The sequence below is a fragment of the Scyliorhinus canicula genome, chromosome 5 (genome assembly GCF_902713615.1).
Source record: "Scyliorhinus canicula chromosome 5, sScyCan1.1, whole genome shotgun sequence".
In the NCBI taxonomy this organism is placed as follows: domain Eukaryota; kingdom Metazoa; phylum Chordata; class Chondrichthyes; order Carcharhiniformes; family Scyliorhinidae; genus Scyliorhinus; species Scyliorhinus canicula.
In genome coordinates this window covers 227,618,888-227,638,125 of record NC_052150.1, presented here as the reverse complement: position 1 = coordinate 227,638,125, position 19,238 = coordinate 227,618,888, and the positions used below count along the sequence as shown (strand labels likewise).

Here is a 19,238-nt window from a genome sequence, read left to right as displayed (position 1 = left end):
CCCTCCCCCGCCCTCTCCCTCCCCCGCCCTCTCCCTCCCCTCCCCCCTAGTCCGTCGGGGAGTTGCAGTGCAGAAGGAGGCCATTCAACCCTTCGAGTCTGCGCCAACCCGTCAAAAGGTTACCCTACCTAGACCCAATCCCCCACCTTATCGCCTTGCTCGTGTAAGCCCACCCTAAGGGGCAGTTTCCTGGCGCTGAGAGGCTGCAGTGCTAACCACTGTGCCGCACCATTCAGTCCCATTAGGAACTGTGTTCGTCGTTCGCGATTTCACCCTTTGTGAAACCTCACAGGAACCGACCCCCATGAACAGTGGGTGTTGGCTGTAATCAAACTAATTTGAATTGCTGCCGTGCCCATTTATTGCCTGCAGATGGAGATCTGTGATTTACATGCCTCACTCTCGGCCTCCAGTGTGAAAACTCAGTACTGCAGCAATAGAAATCCAATTTCTTGTGCCTTTAACACTGAAAATCTTTCCAAGGATCTCCACACAGATATAACGAGGGAAAACAGAAAATGCCAAGCTGTGGGTGTGTCTGAGGCTCAATCAGAGTGACAGTGAAGTAAGCCATCAGCTGTGATCTAATGGCAGAGCAAGTTCGACAGGCGGAATGGCCTCCACCTGTTCCTATGTTTTTAACTAGAATTGTACCCTTGACTCAGATTTAAAAATCCTGTTCCTCCTGCATATTATCGGATTTCCATTCTTCAGCTATACAGACCCTCTATCACTTTCCGCGTTAGATTTTATTAACAGTTGCTGTGAGGATGCAGTCGTAATCACGTCAAACATTTGTTCCCTTTCTCGTTTGGTTTCTCAGAGATTATACATCACTCAAAACCAATATTCTCACTTTATTTGCTTGTTAAATGTCCTTCTGTGCCAAAGGATGTTATATTGCCCAGTAAACTGAGTGACAACACGACTAAGTGGAGGATAAGACGCCGGCTGCTGATGAAATAGTTGAATTTAATATTTGGATCATTCATCCCGGCCTGGGGATAAAGTCAGAACTCAAACCGCACTCCAGAGACTTGAACAAATAGCTTCACTTGAGTGACATGCAGATGAGATGTAAAACTGAGACCATCCAGTTTGTGCAGGTGGACAAGATATCCTGTGGCACTTTTGAACGAGTAACGGATTCCCTGGTCACCCATTGATCCTTTGACCAAATCCATAAAAACAAATCAATTGGGTATTTATTTGATACACTGTGGGATCTTGCCATGTTGCAATTGGCTGCCACGTTTGTCTGCACTGTGACGTTGACTATATTTCAAAGGTAATTCATTGCATTTGAAGCACCTTGGGAGTCCTGAGAGTGTGAATAGACGCTATATAAATGCATGTTATTTCTTGCTTTGAATGACTGTCTTGTGTGTCTGATTTAGGTCTGAGGTTGGTACTATCTTTGCTCTGAGCTGGCTGATCACCTGGTACGGTCATGTCCTCTCCAAGTTTCGCCATACCGTCAGGCTGTATGACTTCTTCCTGGCGAGTCACCCACTGATGCCAGTCTACATTGCGGCAGCGGTACGTAGCACCACATGCCTGCCTCTCTGTCTGAACACTTGGTCTGGTACTTCACTGCCCCTCGTTTTCAGTCATTTGTCAGAATGATGTAGAATCCACAGCACACAAACAGCCCATTCCGCCCAGCTGGTATATGCCAGAGTTTATACCCTTCAAAAGCCTCCTCCCCTCCACCGCTCAGAAACAGAGTTCGGGTTCCGCCAGGCCTGTGGTTGTTGGATTTCGATCACCTCAGACCCAGGACATTGCTGTGGGACTTCCTCAGGGTAGTATCGGAGGCCCAACCATGTTCAACTGCTTCATCAGTGACCTGCCTTACCTCAAAGTGGGGATGTTCACTGATGTTTGCACAATGTTCAGCTCCTCAGATGCTGAAGCAATCTGTATGTTGCAGCATGATTTGGACAGTATTCAGTCTTGGGCAAGTAAGTAAAATTTTTGCCTCAAGTGCCGAGCAATGACCATCTCCAACAAGAGAGTCAAACCATTTCATAGAATCATAGAAGCCTCACAGTAAAGAAGGAGGCCATTTGTTTCATCGAGTCTGCGCTGACCCTCCAAAAGCAAACCCTACCGTGGCCCATAATCCCACCCAACATTTTATGACACTGAGGGGAAATTTAGCACAGCCAATTCACCAAACCTGCACATCCTTGGACCGTGGGAGGAAATTGGGGCACCCGGAGGAAATCCGTGCAGACACGGGGAGAACGTGCAAACTGCACACGGACAGTCACCTGAGGCTGGAATTGAACCCTATGCTAACCACTGTGCCACCCCATGCCTTTGATATTCAAACATCGTTGCTGAACCCCTACTATCGACCCCCTCGGGGTTACCATTGACGAGAAACTGAACTGGACTCGCCATATAGAATGTGGCTACGAGAACTGGTCAGAGGCTGGGAATCCTTTGGAGAGTAAATCACTTAGTGATTCCCCAAAGCCTGTCCACCATTTGCAAAGCACAAGTCAAGAGTGTGATGGAATACCTGAGACACTAAAGGTGTCCAGGAGTATGGAGGGAGTAGGGGAATATGGCCCTGAGGTAGAGGATCAGCCATGATCACATGGAATGGTAGAACTGGGTTCAATGAGTTGAATGACCTATTTCCTCGTTTTTCTGTTTCTCTCTATTTGTCAACAACACTCCAGAAGCTCAACACCATCTAGGATAAAGCAACCTGCTTGCTTGGCACTCCCTCCAGCACCTTCAGCACTCCCTCCACCACTGACGCACAGCAACAGCAGCGTGTGCAATCTACAAGATTCACTGCAGTAACTCACCAAGGCCCCTTTGACAGCACTTTCGAAACGCGTGACTTCTACCACTGAAAAGTACAAAGGCAATGGATGCATGGAAACATCGTAACATGCAAGCTCCCCTCCAAGCCACACGCCACCCTGACTTGGAAATATATCCCTGTTTCTTTCCTGTCACTGGGTCAATATCCTGGAACTCTCTCCCTAACAGTCTTAATGTTGGATGTCTGTCTTCAGCTCCACAGAATACATACATATTTAGCCTCTCGCCTAAGACAACTTCCTCATCCCAGGGACCAATCTAGTGAATCTTTGTGGTATCACCTCCAGTGCAAGTATATCTTTAACTGGAGCCCAAAATATACTATTTGACACAACTACTCCAGGTTTCATGTTCTAATCAATCTCTCAGTACAGGATTTTCTCCTGAATTCCTAATGGACTCATTACTGAGTGTCTTCTATTTATGCCCCCTGTTCTGGGCTCCTCAAAGTGGAAACATCTCCTCCACATCTACCTCCCAAAGATCTATGTGAGTCGGTGGTGGAGAGAGTGAATGTTGAAGGTGGTGGATGTGGTGCCAGTTAAGTATTTGTCCTGGATGGTGTGCAAGCTACTGTCGTATTGTAAATCTTTCCCAGTGAAGCTGGAAATAAGATGAATTGGGGGGGGGGGGGGTCCGTGCAATCTAGTAAAATCCTGAGATCCTGGATCCTGCAGTGGTTGTACCTGAGGTTCTTTCTAAATGGATGAAGAAAGAAGTAGCAGTCCTCGTCCATAATGATTCACCAACTGCAGCCCAAGCTGAGAGTAGTGAACACGGTGAATGGAACCCACCTATTTATCTTTCCGAATTGACCCAATGGAGATTCAGACATGTTATAGGGGGCAAATTGTCGGTTGTGAAACAGCCGTGAGACTGACTGACTGACTGCCTGCCTTTTTTCAGATTGTGTTGCACAGAGAGAAAGAAGTACTGAGGTGTGACTGTGACATGGCCAGTGTCCATCAGCTACTGTCCAAGATACCGCAGGACCTTCCATACGAGGTGCTGATCGTCCAAGCGGAGGAGCTCTTTTCCCACTACCCACCCCAAGAGCTCGCAAAGCAAGCAGCACTTCAACTACGCAAAAGGCAAGACGTTCCTTTCTAAATGTGTTGTGCAATCCGGTTTCCGCCCTGTCACAGTATCAGATTGGCTCTCAGCAAACTCACAAATGACATCCTCTGTGGCAAATGCAAACGCTCCCTCTTTGTTTTACTCGACCTATCTGCAGCCGTTGTCATTGTTTGACCTGCTGTCTTCCTCCAACACTTCTCTGCCATCATCCAGCTGGTGGGACTGGTCTCCCCTGGTTCCATTCTTATTCATTTAAACATGGCCAGAGTATCTCCAGCAGTGGATTCTCTTCCTGCTCCTGCACCATTACCTTTGGTATCGCTCAAAAATCCATCTTTGGTCCCCTCCTATTTCTTTGGCCAATATTTATCCCTCAATCAACATCACAAAAGTAGATGAGCTGGATGTTGTGGGGTCTGTTGTGTGCAAATTGGCTGCTGGGCTTCCTTTGTTACAATTGCTACACTTTAAGTACTTCATTGGCATAAAACACGTGGGGCGTCCAGTGACTCTGAAAGCAGCCATATCAATTTTTAATATAATAATTTTCCATCCATGTGCTGCTGTGACTTCAACAGAAAACACAACTTTAATTTTTGCAGGAATGTTGATGACACCCAGATGTACCTCACCATAGAACGTACAGTGCAGAAGGAGGCCATTCGGCCCATCGAGTCTGCACCAACCCACTCAAGCCCTCACTTCCATCTTGTTCCCGTAACCCAATAAGAACATAAGAATAAGAACTAGGAGCAGGAGTAGGCCAGCTGGCCCCTCGAGCCTGCTCCGCCATTCAATCAATGAGATCATGGCTGATCTTTTGTGGACTCAGCTCCACTTTCCGGCCCGAACACCATAACCCTTAATCCCTTTATTCTTCAAAAAACTATCTATCTTTACCTTAAAAACATGTAATGAAGGAGCCTCAACTGCTTCACTGGGCAAGGAATTCCATAGATTCACAACCCTTTGGGTGAAGAAGTTCCTCCTAAACTCAGTCCTAAATCTACTTCCCCTTATTTTGAGGCTATGCCCCCTAGTTCTGCTTTCACCCGTCAGTGGAAACAACCTGCCCGCATCTATCCTATCTATTCCCTTCATAATTTTATATGTTTCTATAAACATCCTTCTAAATTCCAATGAGTCGAATCTACTCAACCTCTCCTTCTAAATCAACCCCCTCAACTCTGGGATTAACCTAGTGAGTCTCCTTTGCACACCCTCCAGCGCCAGTACGTCCTTTCTCAGGTAAGGAGACCAAAACTGAACACGCTACTCTAGGTGTGGCCTCACTAACACTGTGTACAATTGCAGCATAACCTCCCTAGTCTTAAACTCCATTCCCTCTAGCAATGAAGGACAAAATTCCATTTGCCTTCTTAATCACCTGTTGCCCCTGTAAACCAACTTTTTGCGACTCATGCACTAGCACACCCAGGTCTCTCTGCACAGCAGCATGCTTTAATATTTTATCATTTAAATAATAATCCCTTATGCTGTTATTCCTTCCAAAATGGATAACCTCACATTTGTCAACATTGTACTCCATCTGTCAGAGCCTAGCCCATTCACTTAACCCAGGGATGGGCAAACTTTTCCATGCAAGGGCCACATTCAGAAATTCACAATTTTAAAGGGCCGCATAGTATATTAAGTAAAATAATTACTTCACCCGGTTATGATTCTGGGCGCCTCATATAGAACATAGAACAGTACAGCACAGAACAGGCCCTTCGGCCCTCGACGTTGTGCCGAGCAATGATCACCCTACTCAAGTCAACGTATTCACCCTATACCAGTAAGTAACCCAACAGCCCCCTCATTAACCTTAAAAAAAATGAGAAAAAAAAAAAAAAAATGACTTGGGCCGCATAAAGACTGTGGCCCGCGGGCCGTAGTTTGCCCACCCCTGACTTAACCTATCCAAACCCTCTGCAGACTTCCGGTATCCTCTGCACTTTTTGCTTTACCACTCATCTTAGTGTCGTCTGCAAACTTGGACACATTGCACTTGGTCCCCAACTCCAAATCATCTATGTAAATTGTGAACAATTGTGGGCCCAACACTGATCCCTGAGGGACACCACTAGCTACTGATTGCCAACCAGAGAAACATCCATTAATCCCCACTCTTTGCTTTCTGTTAAGTAACCAATCCTCTATCCATGCTACTACTTTACCCTTAATGCCATGCATCTTTATCTTATGCAGCAACCTTTTGTGTGGCACCTTGCCAAAAGCTTTCTAGAAATCCAGATATACCACATCCATTGGCTCCCCGTTATCTACTGCACTGGTAATGTCCTCAAAAAATTCCACTAAATTAGTTGGGCACAACCTTCCCTTTATGAACCCATGCTGCATCTGCCCAATGGGACAATTTCTATCCAGATGCCTCGCTATTTCTTCCTTGATGATAGATTCCAGCATCTTCCCTACTACTGAAGTTAAGCTTACTGGCCTATAATTACCTGCTTTCTGCCTACCTCATTTTTTAAACGGTGGTGTCACGTTTGCCAATTTCCAATACGCCAGGACCACCCCAGAGTCCAGTGAATTTTGGTAATTTATCACTAGTGCATTTGCAATTTCCCTAGCCATCTATTTTAGCACTCTGGGATGCAATCCATCAGGGCCAGGAGACTTGTCTACCTTTAGCCCCATTAGCTTGCCCATCACTACCTCCTTAGTGATAACAATCCTCTCAAGGTCCTCACCTGCCATAGCCTCATTTCTATCAGTCGCTGGCATGTTATTTGTGTCTCCCACTGTGAAGACTGACCCAAAAAACCTGTTCAGCTCCTCAGCCATTTCCTCATCTCCCATTATTAAATCTCCCTTCTCATCCTCTAAAGGACCAATATTTACCTTAGCCACTCTTTTTTGTTTTATATATTTGTAGAAACTTTTACTATCTGTTTTTATATTCTGAGCAAGTTTACTCTCATAATCTATCTTACTCTTTATAGATTTTTTAGTAGCTTTCTGTTGCCCCCTAAAGATTTCCCAGTCCTCTAGTCTCCCACTAACCTTTGCCACTTTGTATGCTTTTTCCTTCAATTTGATACTCTCCCTTATTTCCTTAGATATCCACGGTCGATTTTCCCTCTTTCGACCGTCCTGCCTTTTTGGTATAAACCTTTGCTGAGCACTGTGAAAAATCGCTTGGAAGGTCCTCCACTGTTCCTCAACTGTTCCACCATAAAGTCTTTGCTCCCAGTCTACCTTAGCTAGCTCTTCTCTCATCCCATTGTAATCTCCTTTGTTTAAGCACAAAACATTAGTGTTTGATTTTACCTTCTCACCCTCCATCTGTATTTTTAATTCCTCCATATTGTGATCGCTCCTTCCGAGAGGCTCCCTAACTATGAGATCATTAATCAATCCTGTCTCATTACATAGGACCAGATCTAGGACAGTTTGTTCCCTTGTAGGTTCCATTACGTACTGTTCTAGGAAACTATCACAGATACATTCTATAAACTCCTCCTCAAGGCTGCCTTGACCGACCTGCTTAAACCAATCGACATGTAGATTAAAATCCCCCATGATAACTGCTGTACCATTTCTACATGCATCAGTTATTTCTTTGTTTATTGCCTGCCCCACCATAATGTTCCTATTTGGTGGCCTATAGACTACCTCCTAACCTTTTTGGTCACTAAGGGCAATTTATCATTTACCAAACCTGCACGTCTTTGGACTGTGGGAGGAAACGGGAGCACCCAGAGGAAACCCACGCAGACACGGGGAGAACGTGCACTCCACACAGACAGTGACCCAGCGGGGAATCGAACCTGGGACCCTGGCGCTGTGAAGCCACTGTGCTATCCACTTGTGCTACTTTCTTACACTGTTGCTAAGTTACCAGACTACTTACCTGACATCCGGAATTGGATGAGCACAAATTTACGGCAATTAAATATTCGGAGAAGGAAGCCATTGTCTTCAGTCCCTGCTCCAAACTCCGGTTCCTCCCTATCGTCTCCATCCTGAAGTTGGGCCAGGCAGATCGCAACCGTGGCGCCACATTTGACCGCAAAACTAACCTCTGAACTCGTGTCCACTCCTGTTTCCGAAACATTCTGGGAGAGAGCATCGGAGTGGACTTATACATGGCGTCCAGTGGAGGGTGAGGAATCAAACAACCTTTTGTACCAATAGGTTTTGCCTATTGGTAGATTTTCCGAATAGGAAAAAAGCAGCTCTCTCCTCTTTTCAACAAAGGCACTGTCTCCTGCTGGACAGGGTTTTAAGCTGTTGGCCAACCATTGATAGCATGTGATTATTAACAATCTGCTTAAATCTCAACAGCAACATTTTATGTTGCAGAAACAAGGGACATTGGATGACAATCCTTGCTTGCTCCTCACTGTGCAGAGACTAGTTGTAGCTGAGCTCAGCCAATGCAGAATGATCAGGGTTGTTAATTGTACATTTTTTGGTCAGGTTGTATCTGCATGATCTTGGGCAGAGTATTGTAATAGGAAAATGAGTTGGATAGGAGCCAGATCACAATGATGGCTGACTCGGCTGATTCAGCCCCTCCATTTGTTCAGCTTCACTCACTGCAAGCTTGGTTCATTGTGTCTTTTCCCATTCTTTATTTCACATGTATCTAATCTCCTCACACACTGCACTACAGCGCACCCTCCTGCTGCAGCTTCACCTTTGCAGCGTGCTAATAAGTGGGACGTCGCTGAGCATCCAGCCTATTGCCGCTGATTCAGCAGAATAAACGGAGGAAATATTTATCTCGGCCACAGTGAAGTAACACATCGGGTGTCGTAATTCTGCGCATTGACCATATTTAATCTGTTTGGTGGAGATGGAGGAAGTGGCGAGAATTAAATTGGACAAAAAGCAAATTTCTTCCCCAGTTACTGCCTTCTACTTTCGGGGGCTGGGTGTGCTGCGATACTTTGCCGAAGTGACCAATGTTAGTGTGTGCCGGCAGGGTATAACGGAATCCTGTCCACTTCCTGACGGTCCTGATTGGCTGCTTCCAGCAGATATCTCTGAATAGGGATTGGGAGCAGGAAGCCCAACAATCTTTATTATCTATTCCCTCACAACCGTCCTAATCTTCCATCTGCTCCAAAGCTGAGCTGTTGAAATGCCTCAACCACCCAGACGTCGTCTTCTGGAAAATCAGGGAGACATCAATGCGAGATTTAACGATGATTCACGAGATTTATAAATTCGTACAGTTTCGACAGGATATTTCCCCTGGCTGGGGGTTCTAGGAGCAGCCAACACAGTCTCAGAGTAAAGGAAAGACCATTTAGCACTGAGTTGAGGAGTGGTGAATTTTGGAATTTATTTACGCAGAGGGTTGAGGAGGTACAGAAACGGAGTATATTCAAGACAGAGATTGATGAATTGTAATGTTAATGTCAAAGGATATGGGGATTTGAGCGAGGAACAAGATCAGGTAGATTCTAGTTAAATGGTGGCGCAGGCTCGAGGATCCGAGTGACGTACTACTGCTCTGCATTCCCATGTTACTATGATTGGGACCCGGATTATTGTTGTTGTGATAAGGGTGGGGATTGGTGAATAGTCAATACAATGCATTAGTGAATTATTGCATTGACCAATCACTGGGATCAGTGCAGTGAATCCCTGTATTGATCTATCGATGGGGATGAGTGTCGCGAATCTCTGTATTGATCTGTCGATGGGAATCAGTGCAGTGAATCCCTGTATTGATCTATAGATGGGGATCAGTGTAGAGAATCCCTGTATTGATCTATCGATGGGGATCAGTGTAGTGAACCTCTGTATTGATCTATAGATGGGGATCAGTGTAGAGAATCCCTGTATTGATCTATCGATAGGGATCAGTGCAGTGAATCCCTGTATTGATCTATCGATGGGGATCAGTGTCGTGAACCTCTGTATTGATCTATAGATGGGGATGAGTGTAGTGAATCCCTGTATTGATCTATCGATGGGGATCAGTGTAGTGAACCTCTGTATTGATCTATAGAAGGGGATGAGTGTAGTGAATCCCTGTATTGATCTAGTGATGGGGATGAGTGTCGCGAATCTCTGTATTGATCTGTCGATGGGAATCAGTGCAGTGAACCTCTGTATTGATCTAGCGATGGGAATCAGTGTAGTTAATCCCTGTATTGATCTATCGATAGGGATCAGTGTGAATCCCTGTATTGATCTATCGATGGCGATCAGTGCAGTGAATCCCTGTATTGATCTATCGATGGGGATCAGTGCAGTGAACCTCTGTATTGATCTATCGATGGGGATGAGTGTCGCGAATCTCTGTATTGATCTGTCGATGGGAATCAGTGCAGTGAATCCCTGTATTGATCTATAGATGGGGATCAGTGTAGAGAATCCCTGTATTGATCTATCGATGGGGATCAGTGTAGTGAACCTCTGTATTGATCTATAGATGGGGATCAGTGTAGAGAATCCCTGTATTGATCTATCGATAGGGATCAGTGCAGTGAATCCCTGTATTGATCTATCGATGGGGATCAGTGTAGTGAACCTCTGTATTGATCTATAGATGGGGATGAGTGTAGTGAATCCCTGTATTGATCTATCGATGGGGATCAGTGTAGTGAACCTCTGTATTGATCTATAGAAGGGGATGAGTGTAGTGAATCCCTGTATTGATCTATCGATGGCGATCAGTGCACTGAATCCCTGTATTGATCTATCGATGGGGATCAGTGCAGTAAATCCCTGTATTGATCTATCGATGGGAATCAGTGTAGTGAATCCCTGTATTGATCTAGCGATGGGGATGAGTGTCGCGAATCTCTGTATTGATCTGTCGATGGGAATCAGTGCAGTGAACCTCTGTATTGATCTAGCGATGGGAATCAGTGTAGTTAATCCCTGTATTGATCTATCGATAGGGATCAGTGTGAATCCCTGTATTGATCTATCGATGGCGATCAGTGCAGTGAATCCCTGTATTGATCTATCGATGGGGATCAGTGCAGTGAACCTCTGTATTGATCTAGCGATGGGAATCAGTGTAGTTAATCCCTGTATTGATCTATCGATAGGGATCAGTGTGAATCCCTGTATTGATCTATCGATGGGAATCAGTGTAGTGAATCTCTGTATTGATCTATCGATAGGGATCAGTGTGAATCCCTGTATTGATCTATCGATGGGGATCAGTGTGAATCCCTGTATTGATTTGTCGATGGGAATCAGTGTAGTGAATCCCTGTATTGATCTATCGATGGGGATTAGTGTAGTGAATCCCTGTATTGATCTATCGATAGGGATCAGTGTGAATCCCTGTATTGATCTATCGATGGGAATCAGTGTAGTGAATCCCTGTATTGATCTATCGATGGGGATTAGTGTAGTGAATCCCTGTATTGATCTATCGATAGGGATCAGTGTGAATCCCTGTATTGATCTATCGATGGGAATCAGTGCAGTGAATCCCTGTATTGATCTATCGATGGGGATCAGTGCAGTGAATCCCTGTATTGATCTATCGATGGGGATCAGTGTAGTGAATCTCTGTATTGATCTATCGATGGGGATCAGTGCAGTGAATCCCTGTATTGATCTATCGGTGGGGATCAGTGCAGTGAATCCCTGTATTGATCTATCGATGGCGATCAGTGCAGTGAATCCCTGTATTGATCTATCGGTGGGGATCAGTGTAGTGAATCTCTGTATTGATCTATCGATGGCGATCAGTGCAGTGAATCTCTGTATTGATCTATCGATGGGGATCAGTGCAGTGAATCCCTGTATTGATCTATCGGTGGGGATCAGTGCAGTGAATCTCTGTATTGATCTATCGATGGGGATCAGTGTAGTGAATCCCTGTATTGATCTATCGATGGGAATCAGTGTAGTGAATCCCTGTATTGATCTATCGATGGGGATCAGTGTAGTGAATCCCTGTATTGATCTATCGATGGGGATCAGTGTAGTGAATCTCTGTATTGATCTATCGATAGGGATCAGTGCAGTGAATCCCTGTATTGATCTATCGATGGGGATCAGTGCAGTGAATCCCTGTATTGATCTATCGGTGGGGATCAGTGTAGTGAATCCCTGTATTGATCTATCGATGGGGATCAGTGCAGTGAATCCCTGTATTGATCTATCGATGGGGATCAGTGTAGTGAATCCCTGTATTGATCTATCGGTGGGGATCAGTGCAGTGAATCTCTGTATTGATCTAGCGATGGGAATCAGTGTAGTGAATCCCTGTATTGATCTATAGATGGGGATGAGTGTAGTGAATCCCTGTATTGATCTATCAATGGCGATCAGTGCAGTGAATCTCTGTATTGATCTGTCGATGGGGATCAGTGCAGTGAATCCCTGTATTGATCTATTGATGGCGATCAGTGCCGTGAACCCCTGTATTGATCTATCGATGGGGATCAGTGCAGTGAATCCCTGTATTGATCTATCGATGGCGATCAGTGTAGTGAATCCCTGTATTGATCTGTCGATGGGGATCAGTGCAGTGAATCCCTGTATTGATCTATCGATGGGGATCAGTGCAGTGAATCCCTGTATTGATCTATCGATAGGGATCAGTGTAGTGAATCCCTGTATTGATCTATCGATGGGGATCAGTGCAGTGAATCCCTGTATTGATCTATCGATGGGGATCAGTGTAGTGAATCCCTGTATTGATTTGTCGATGGGAATCAGTGTAGTGAATCCCTGTATTAATCTATCGATGGGGATCAGTGCAGTGAATCCCTGTATTGATCTATCGATGGGGATGAGTGTAGTGAATCCCTGTATTGATCTATCGATAGGGATCAGTGTAGTGAATCCCTGTATTGATTTGTCGATGGGAATCAGTGTAGTGAATCCCTGTATTGATCTATCGATGGGGATCAGTGTAGTGAATCCCTGTATTGATCTATCGATGGGGATCAGTGTAGTGAATCCCTGTATTGATCTATCGATAGGGATCAGTGTAGTGAATCCCTGTATTGATTTGTCGATGGGAATCAGTGTTCTATTGAATTATTGTAATGATCTGTTAAAAATGTGCTCGGCATTTGTCTTATTTTTGTGTTGTCCGGATACCCATTTGGATTCATTTAGATCTGAGCTGCTCCTGAGTTAATTTTGTCCTTGTTTTAACCATCTTGTGTTACCAAGTCTTTGAAATGCCTTTGTTTGTAACCTGATGATGCAGTTACATCCTCTTTGGTGTATTTTGCTTAACACCAGAAACGGGAAGCATTAATTGTGCCAGTAGGTGTAATTTGACCTAGATTTTAATCGATCTAACCCCAATGTCATTGATGTTGCTAGATAGCCAAAGTCACTGCTCTCCATTACACAGGAAGCTGAAACCTAACCCACCGCATGTCGTAAAAGCAAACTGCTCTATCCTGATGAATTCACAGGACCCGTTTCAAACTAGTGAAGCTTTCTGAATGACGATGATGAAAGCAGTATTTGCTAGATATTGCTCTATCAGGAGATTGAGAGAGGTAGGGTTAATAGCTGGACAATAACTAATTGGACAGACTGTTCTGTCCACAATGTAAACCTATTTTCACCATCCAGATGGGTAATAAATTCGGGCTGAACACACAATGCTGGTGAGCTCGTATTGCGCACATCCCATGAAAGAATTAAAAGATTGCCCGTCACCCTGCCTGTATATTTGTTGACCCGGTGAAATTCTCCCTTCACTTTCTAAATTCTGTTGGAGTCCTTTGTGACGGCAAAACCTTCCCTTCTTCCACACAAGGATGAATTGAATTGGAGTCAAAGAACAAAGAAAATTACAGCACAGGAACAGGCCCTTCGGCCCTCCCAGCCTGCGCCGATCCAGATCCTTTATCTAAACCTGTCTCCTATTTTCCAAGGTCTACTTCCCTCTGTTCCCGCCCATTCATATACCTGTCTAGATGCCTCTTAAATGATGCTATCGTGCCCGCCTCTACCACCTCCGCTGGCAAAGCGTTCCAGGCACTCACCACCCTCTGCGTAAAAAACTTTCCACGCACATCTCCCTTAAACTTTCCCCCTCTCACCTTGAAATTGCGACCCCTTGTAACTGACACCCCCACTCTTGGGAAAAGCTTGTTGCTATCCACCCTGTCCATACCTCTCATAATTTTGTAGACCTCAATTAGGTCCCTCCTCAACCTCTGTCTTTCCAATGAAAACAATCCTAATCTACTCAACCTTTCTTCATAGCTAGCACCCTCCATACCAGGCAACATCCTGGTGAACCTCCTCTGCACCTTCTCCAAAGTATCCACATCCTTCTTGCTATTTGCCATGGCATTGATAAGTAAATTCAAGTGATCCACCAAGATGGAAACACAGAAAGATTTAGAGGGCAGGAGGAATCCACTTGGTTACAGTAGGTTACAGCACCTCAAGTGCATGCGCAAGAGTTTTTCATAATGTGATGAGAACTTTTGCCTCCTCCATTCTTTCAGGCAGAAGAGTTTCAGATCGCCCACTATCCTGGGAGTGAGAAAATAATCCTCAACTCCCCGTTCATCCTTCTGCCAAATGCTTTAATTTGATCGTCCCCAGTTATTGACCCCTCTGCTGATTTGTGACCTGTTCACACACAAACCCACCCTGCCATTACCTTCTCACTTGATTACCTGGGATTGACTCACTTAAACCCAATCTCATCTCGGATTATTCTGGTCATGGACTTCTCTGCCCATCACTCGCTAATTTAACAAATACAAACTTCCTTCCCCTGCCTTGATATACCCTCTTCACAATATTTGTCAATTTAACAACGAGCCTCTTTAAAAGAAAATTGCAATTTAAAGACTAATAGAGAACACTGTTGTGGATCTGAATCAGACTCCTGAGGCTGAACCAGACAGTTCACAAGCTCAGCACCAAACTGACCCTGAGCTTCCATTCCCTTATCCCCTCCATCACTAAGACCGCCTCAACATTAAAAAATTTTTTTTTAGAGTACCCAATTCATTTTTTTCAATTTAGCGTAGCCAATCCACCTAGCCTGCACATCTTTGGGTTGTGGGGGCGAAACCCACGCAGACACGGGGAGAATGTGCGAACTCCACACGGACAGTGACCCAGAGCCGGGATCGAACCTGGGGCCTCGGCGCCGTGAGGTAGCAGTGCTAACCCACTGTGCCACCGTGCTGCCCAGACCTCCTCAACATTAACAAAAAATAAATTTAGCGTCCCCAATTCATTTTCTTTCCAATTAAGAGGCAATTTAGAGCGTGGCCAATCCTCCTAGCCTGCACATCTTTCGGGTTGTGGGCGTGAGACCCACAAAGGCACGGGGAGAATGTGCAAACTCCACATGGGCAGTGACCCAGAGCCGGGATCGAACCTGGGGCCTCGCGCCGTGAGGTAGCAGGGCTAACCACTGTGCCACCGTGCTGCCCCAGACCTCCTCAACATTGTCTTATCTGCTCCTTTCTCAGCTCACCTGAAATAATCATCTTTCCCTGTAACCTCCTCCCGCTCAACAACACTCGAGATCTCTATGCTCCTGCAATTCTGATCTCTTTCTTGTACCCGCTCACTCCCTTTATTCCACTATTGGAAATGGCCAAGGGCCTGCACTCTGGAGTTCCCTCTGTTAATACATCTCCACTTCCCTGCCTCTCCTCCTTTCAGGCATTTGTTAAAACCTTTGATGAAGTCTTTGGTAACCTCTCTTAATATCTTCTTTTATGGCTCAGTGTCATGTTTTATTTGTAATGCTGTTGTGAAGCGCCCTGGGATCTTTTACAATGTTGCAGATGCAGTGTAAGTTATTGTTTTGCCTCATGTGGGCAGCATGAGGGACTAACTAACTGCCTCTAATGCAACTAAATCCCTTCTCAAGTCAGGGACCAAAACGACACTGTCCTCCAGATGTGGGCTTGCCAATGCCTTGTACAGTTTTATACTCTATCCCTTTAGCTACAAGGGCCAAAATTCCATCTGCCTTCCTTATTATCTGCTGTAACTGCATGCTAGTTTTCTGCGATTCATACACGACGACACCCAGATCCCTCTGCGCTGAAGCACTCTATGAAGACTCTCCCCATTTAGACAATAATGTCCATTTTTCTGACCAAAATGGATAACCTCACATATCCACGTTAAACTCCATCTGCCACATTTTGGCCCAGTCTCCTAACCTATCTATATCCATTTGTAAGGTTCTTCTTTCCCCATTGCAGCTTACTATCCCACCTATTTTACTGTCATCTGCAAATTTGGCTATCGCACCTTCTATCCCTGCATCCAAGTCATTAATGTGTATTGTAAATAGTTGGGGCCCGAGGACTGTGGCACCTGCTAGCTACATCTTGCCAACCTGAAAAAGACCTATTTATCCCGACTCTCTGCTTTCAGTCTATCAGCCAGTCTTCTATTCAAGCTAATATATTACCCCTCATTTCCTGTACCAGCCTCCCCGAACAGTCGCCGGAATGTAGCGACTAGGGGCTTTTCACAGTAACTTCATTTGAAGCCTACTTGTGACAATAAGCGATTTTCATTCTCATTTCCATTTCATTTTTTCATCCCATGTGATCTTACTTTGTTTATATACTTTTGTGCGGCATCTTATAAAATATCTTCTGGAAGTCCAGAGATACTACATCTACAGGATCTCCATTATCCACTTGGTTTGTTACATATTCAAAGAACCCTAGCAATTTTGTCAAACACAATTTACCAATGATAAAACATCTGATGGATTACCTTTTGACTTTCCAAATGTCCTGTTAATGCTTCCTTAATAATGGATTCTAACAATTTCCCAACAGATGCTGAACCAACTGGTCTATAGTTTCCTAACATACAGATAAAAGAGGAAAACATTTTAAAGTTATTCAAGTTGCAGTAATGTATAGAGAAAGTAGGTTCAGTGGGCCAAGTAGCCTTTATTCATCCCAACGTGGTAAAGATAAATGCAGTATTGATGTTCTATCACATAGCACTTTATCTCATTTATAAACCAACAACATCTAGTCGTTAGGCATTTTACTGCATCAAATTTTCATAAAACTACATGAATCAAATACTCTTGAGAACAGGGCCCAATCCCGGAATAATAGGGCCATAAAGCAGGTAAGGAGGCCATTCACCCCGTTGTTGCAGTGCTGGATCTTGATCCAATTAATTCCATACCCCACATCTTCAAAGCCCTGTAAAATTTTCCTTTTACGGGTATTTATCCAATTCTTTTTTTAAAGTCACCATGGAGTCTGTCTGTTTCCACCATCCTTTCAGGCAGTACATTCTAATTCATCGGCATTTACTGACTGTAAAAAAAAATCCTCACTCGTCTTTTGAAAATTTTTTGAAGTTTGTGTCCTCTGGTTAACTCCCCTTCTGCTTGAAGCAGTTTACTTTGCCAAAACTCCACGTGATTATTACCTCTGTTAAATCTCCCCTCGAAGAGAAACAATCCCAGCTTCTCTCGTCTCTCTACTAAACGACTTGCGTTAACAATTTTCTTTCTCCCTCTGCAGCATCGCCATCAGCACCTTCCAGGACTTCCAAATGGCAACCTCTCGGCAGCGTCCCGACGCCGTTCTTCGCAAACAGTTCCAGGAAAAGCCTCGCCCACCACCTGCCAACGCCGAGGCAGCGACTCCACTGGTGGCGGCCAACCAACTGGTAAAGATGGCAGTGTGGGGACTGACGGCAACCCTGGGTGCAGCCGCCTTCGCTGTGGTAAACTCAGCCGTGGAGTGGGCCCCAGAGTTTGTTTCTCAGCTGTTTCCATAGCCAGTGACTAAGGCAGAGTGGCAGGTGGCCAGCTGAACTAGGAGAGACGGCCCTGTCGAAACGAGGTACCCAATGTTACAGTGCCAAAAAAGAAGGTTAAGGAGCAGTAGGCCTTATATTAGTCATTTACAATCTCTGCCAAAACGGAAGGGGCGCTTGTGGACCAGTCAAAAACCCTGCCGACCCCATACCTACACTTCCTACCTTGCCAATTATGCTGCCAAGGACAAGGTAAAGAAATTAGAAGCCAGTAAGCACTTATTTTCTTCCATCTGATTGCTTGCATCGATGTGAGACCAGGGAACAAGTCCACGTGAATTCATAATAAAAACATAAAACACTGGGAAATCACAGCAGGTCTGGTAGCCTGTGTGGAGAGTGAAACAGTGTTAACATTTTGAGTCTGGATAATTCTTCAGAGCAGAATTGTGAATATGTAGCTGGTTAGATGGTAACCTAGTGTCCTTCAAGCCTGTGGGGCACTTGGCTGTTTTTGTCCAGAATGAGTGAGGGAATTTCATGTCAATGCATCTCCAGAGTCTCGTGACCAAATGGGGTGCAAAACGTGATCTTTATTTCACTGGCGGAGTATGTCCTGACAGGAGAGCAGAGAAGAAGTACTTTTCTTCAAGTTTGTGACTGTTCTCAGATGAAGGTCAGCTCTGTCTTTCCACCCTTTGGATGAGAGTTTAAACTGAGGCCTCATTTGCTGCTCAGACAGGAGTAAAGGAGTCCCTGCAGTATATTGAAGTAAAGCAGGTTACTGTTCTGGTCACTATTTATTCCTCAACCGATATCACTAAACTAGATTAACTGGCCATTGCTGATTGTGCAAAGAAATTTTATGCCCTCCAGCAGTACCTTTTTAAAGTTAGCTTTCTGTATGTGAGAGTTTCTGGAAAGGCTGCACTTACTGCTTAATTTCCCTGAGAATGTGGTATTGGGCCTTCCAGAACTGCTGTAATCCATGTGGCGATTTGCTTACACTGTACTGCAGAGGATATTGATGATGAAGGACTGCCAGCTGGAAGTACAAGTAAGGCTGATGTGTGACCCATAGGGAGACTTGGCAGCTGATATTCTTCTGAGTGGTGGAGATCACAAAGGTGTAACCGAAGAAACCTGGGAAAAATACATGCGGTAGATCCATGTTTTTTAAACTTTTTTTCCCGGAACCCACTTTTGCTTACCAGCCGACCTTCGCGACCTGCGCCGGCCGACCTTCGTGACGCACGCCGGCCGACCTTCGCGACCCACGCCGGCGTTCCTTGGCGACCCACGCGGGACTTCCTTCGTGACCCACGCCGGCCTTCCTTCACGACCCACGCGGGACTTCCTTCGTGACCCACGCCGGCCTTCCTTCACGACCCACGCGGGACTTCCTTCACGACCCGCGCCGGCCTTCCTTCGCGACCTACGCCGTCCTTCCTTGGCGACCCGCGCCGGCCTTCCTTGGCGACCCGCGCCGGCCTTCCTTGGCGACCCGCGCCGGCCTTCCTTCGCGACCCGCGCCGGCCTTCCTTCGCGACCCTCGCCGGCCTTCCTTTACGACCCACGCGGGACTTCCTTCGCGCCCCACGCCGGCCTTCCTT

General features: G+C 45.4%; 1 protein-coding gene across 6 annotated transcripts in view; it reads left to right on the top strand.

Moving 5' to 3' along the window:
• The window catches only part of zgc:63863 (uncharacterized protein LOC393372 homolog), a 64,725-nt gene that overhangs the window by 30,149 nt on the left and 15,338 nt on the right, over nt 1-19,238 (top strand). For 2 of the 6 annotated variants that reach the window (XM_038798682.1, XM_038798678.1), the window contains exons 6-8: nt 1,398-1,539; nt 3,751-3,935; nt 17,388-17,711. In XM_038798682.1, the coding sequence (XP_038654610.1) occupies nt 1,398-1,539; nt 3,751-3,935; nt 17,388-17,646 (586 nt within the window). In that variant the 3' untranslated portion in view covers nt 17,647-17,711. Of the gene's footprint in view, nt 1-1,397; nt 1,540-3,750; nt 3,936-17,387; nt 17,897-19,238 lie in introns of all 6 variants that reach the window. The other 4 variants (XM_038798680.1, XM_038798677.1, XM_038798683.1 and 1 more) reach the window with 3 other exon arrangements.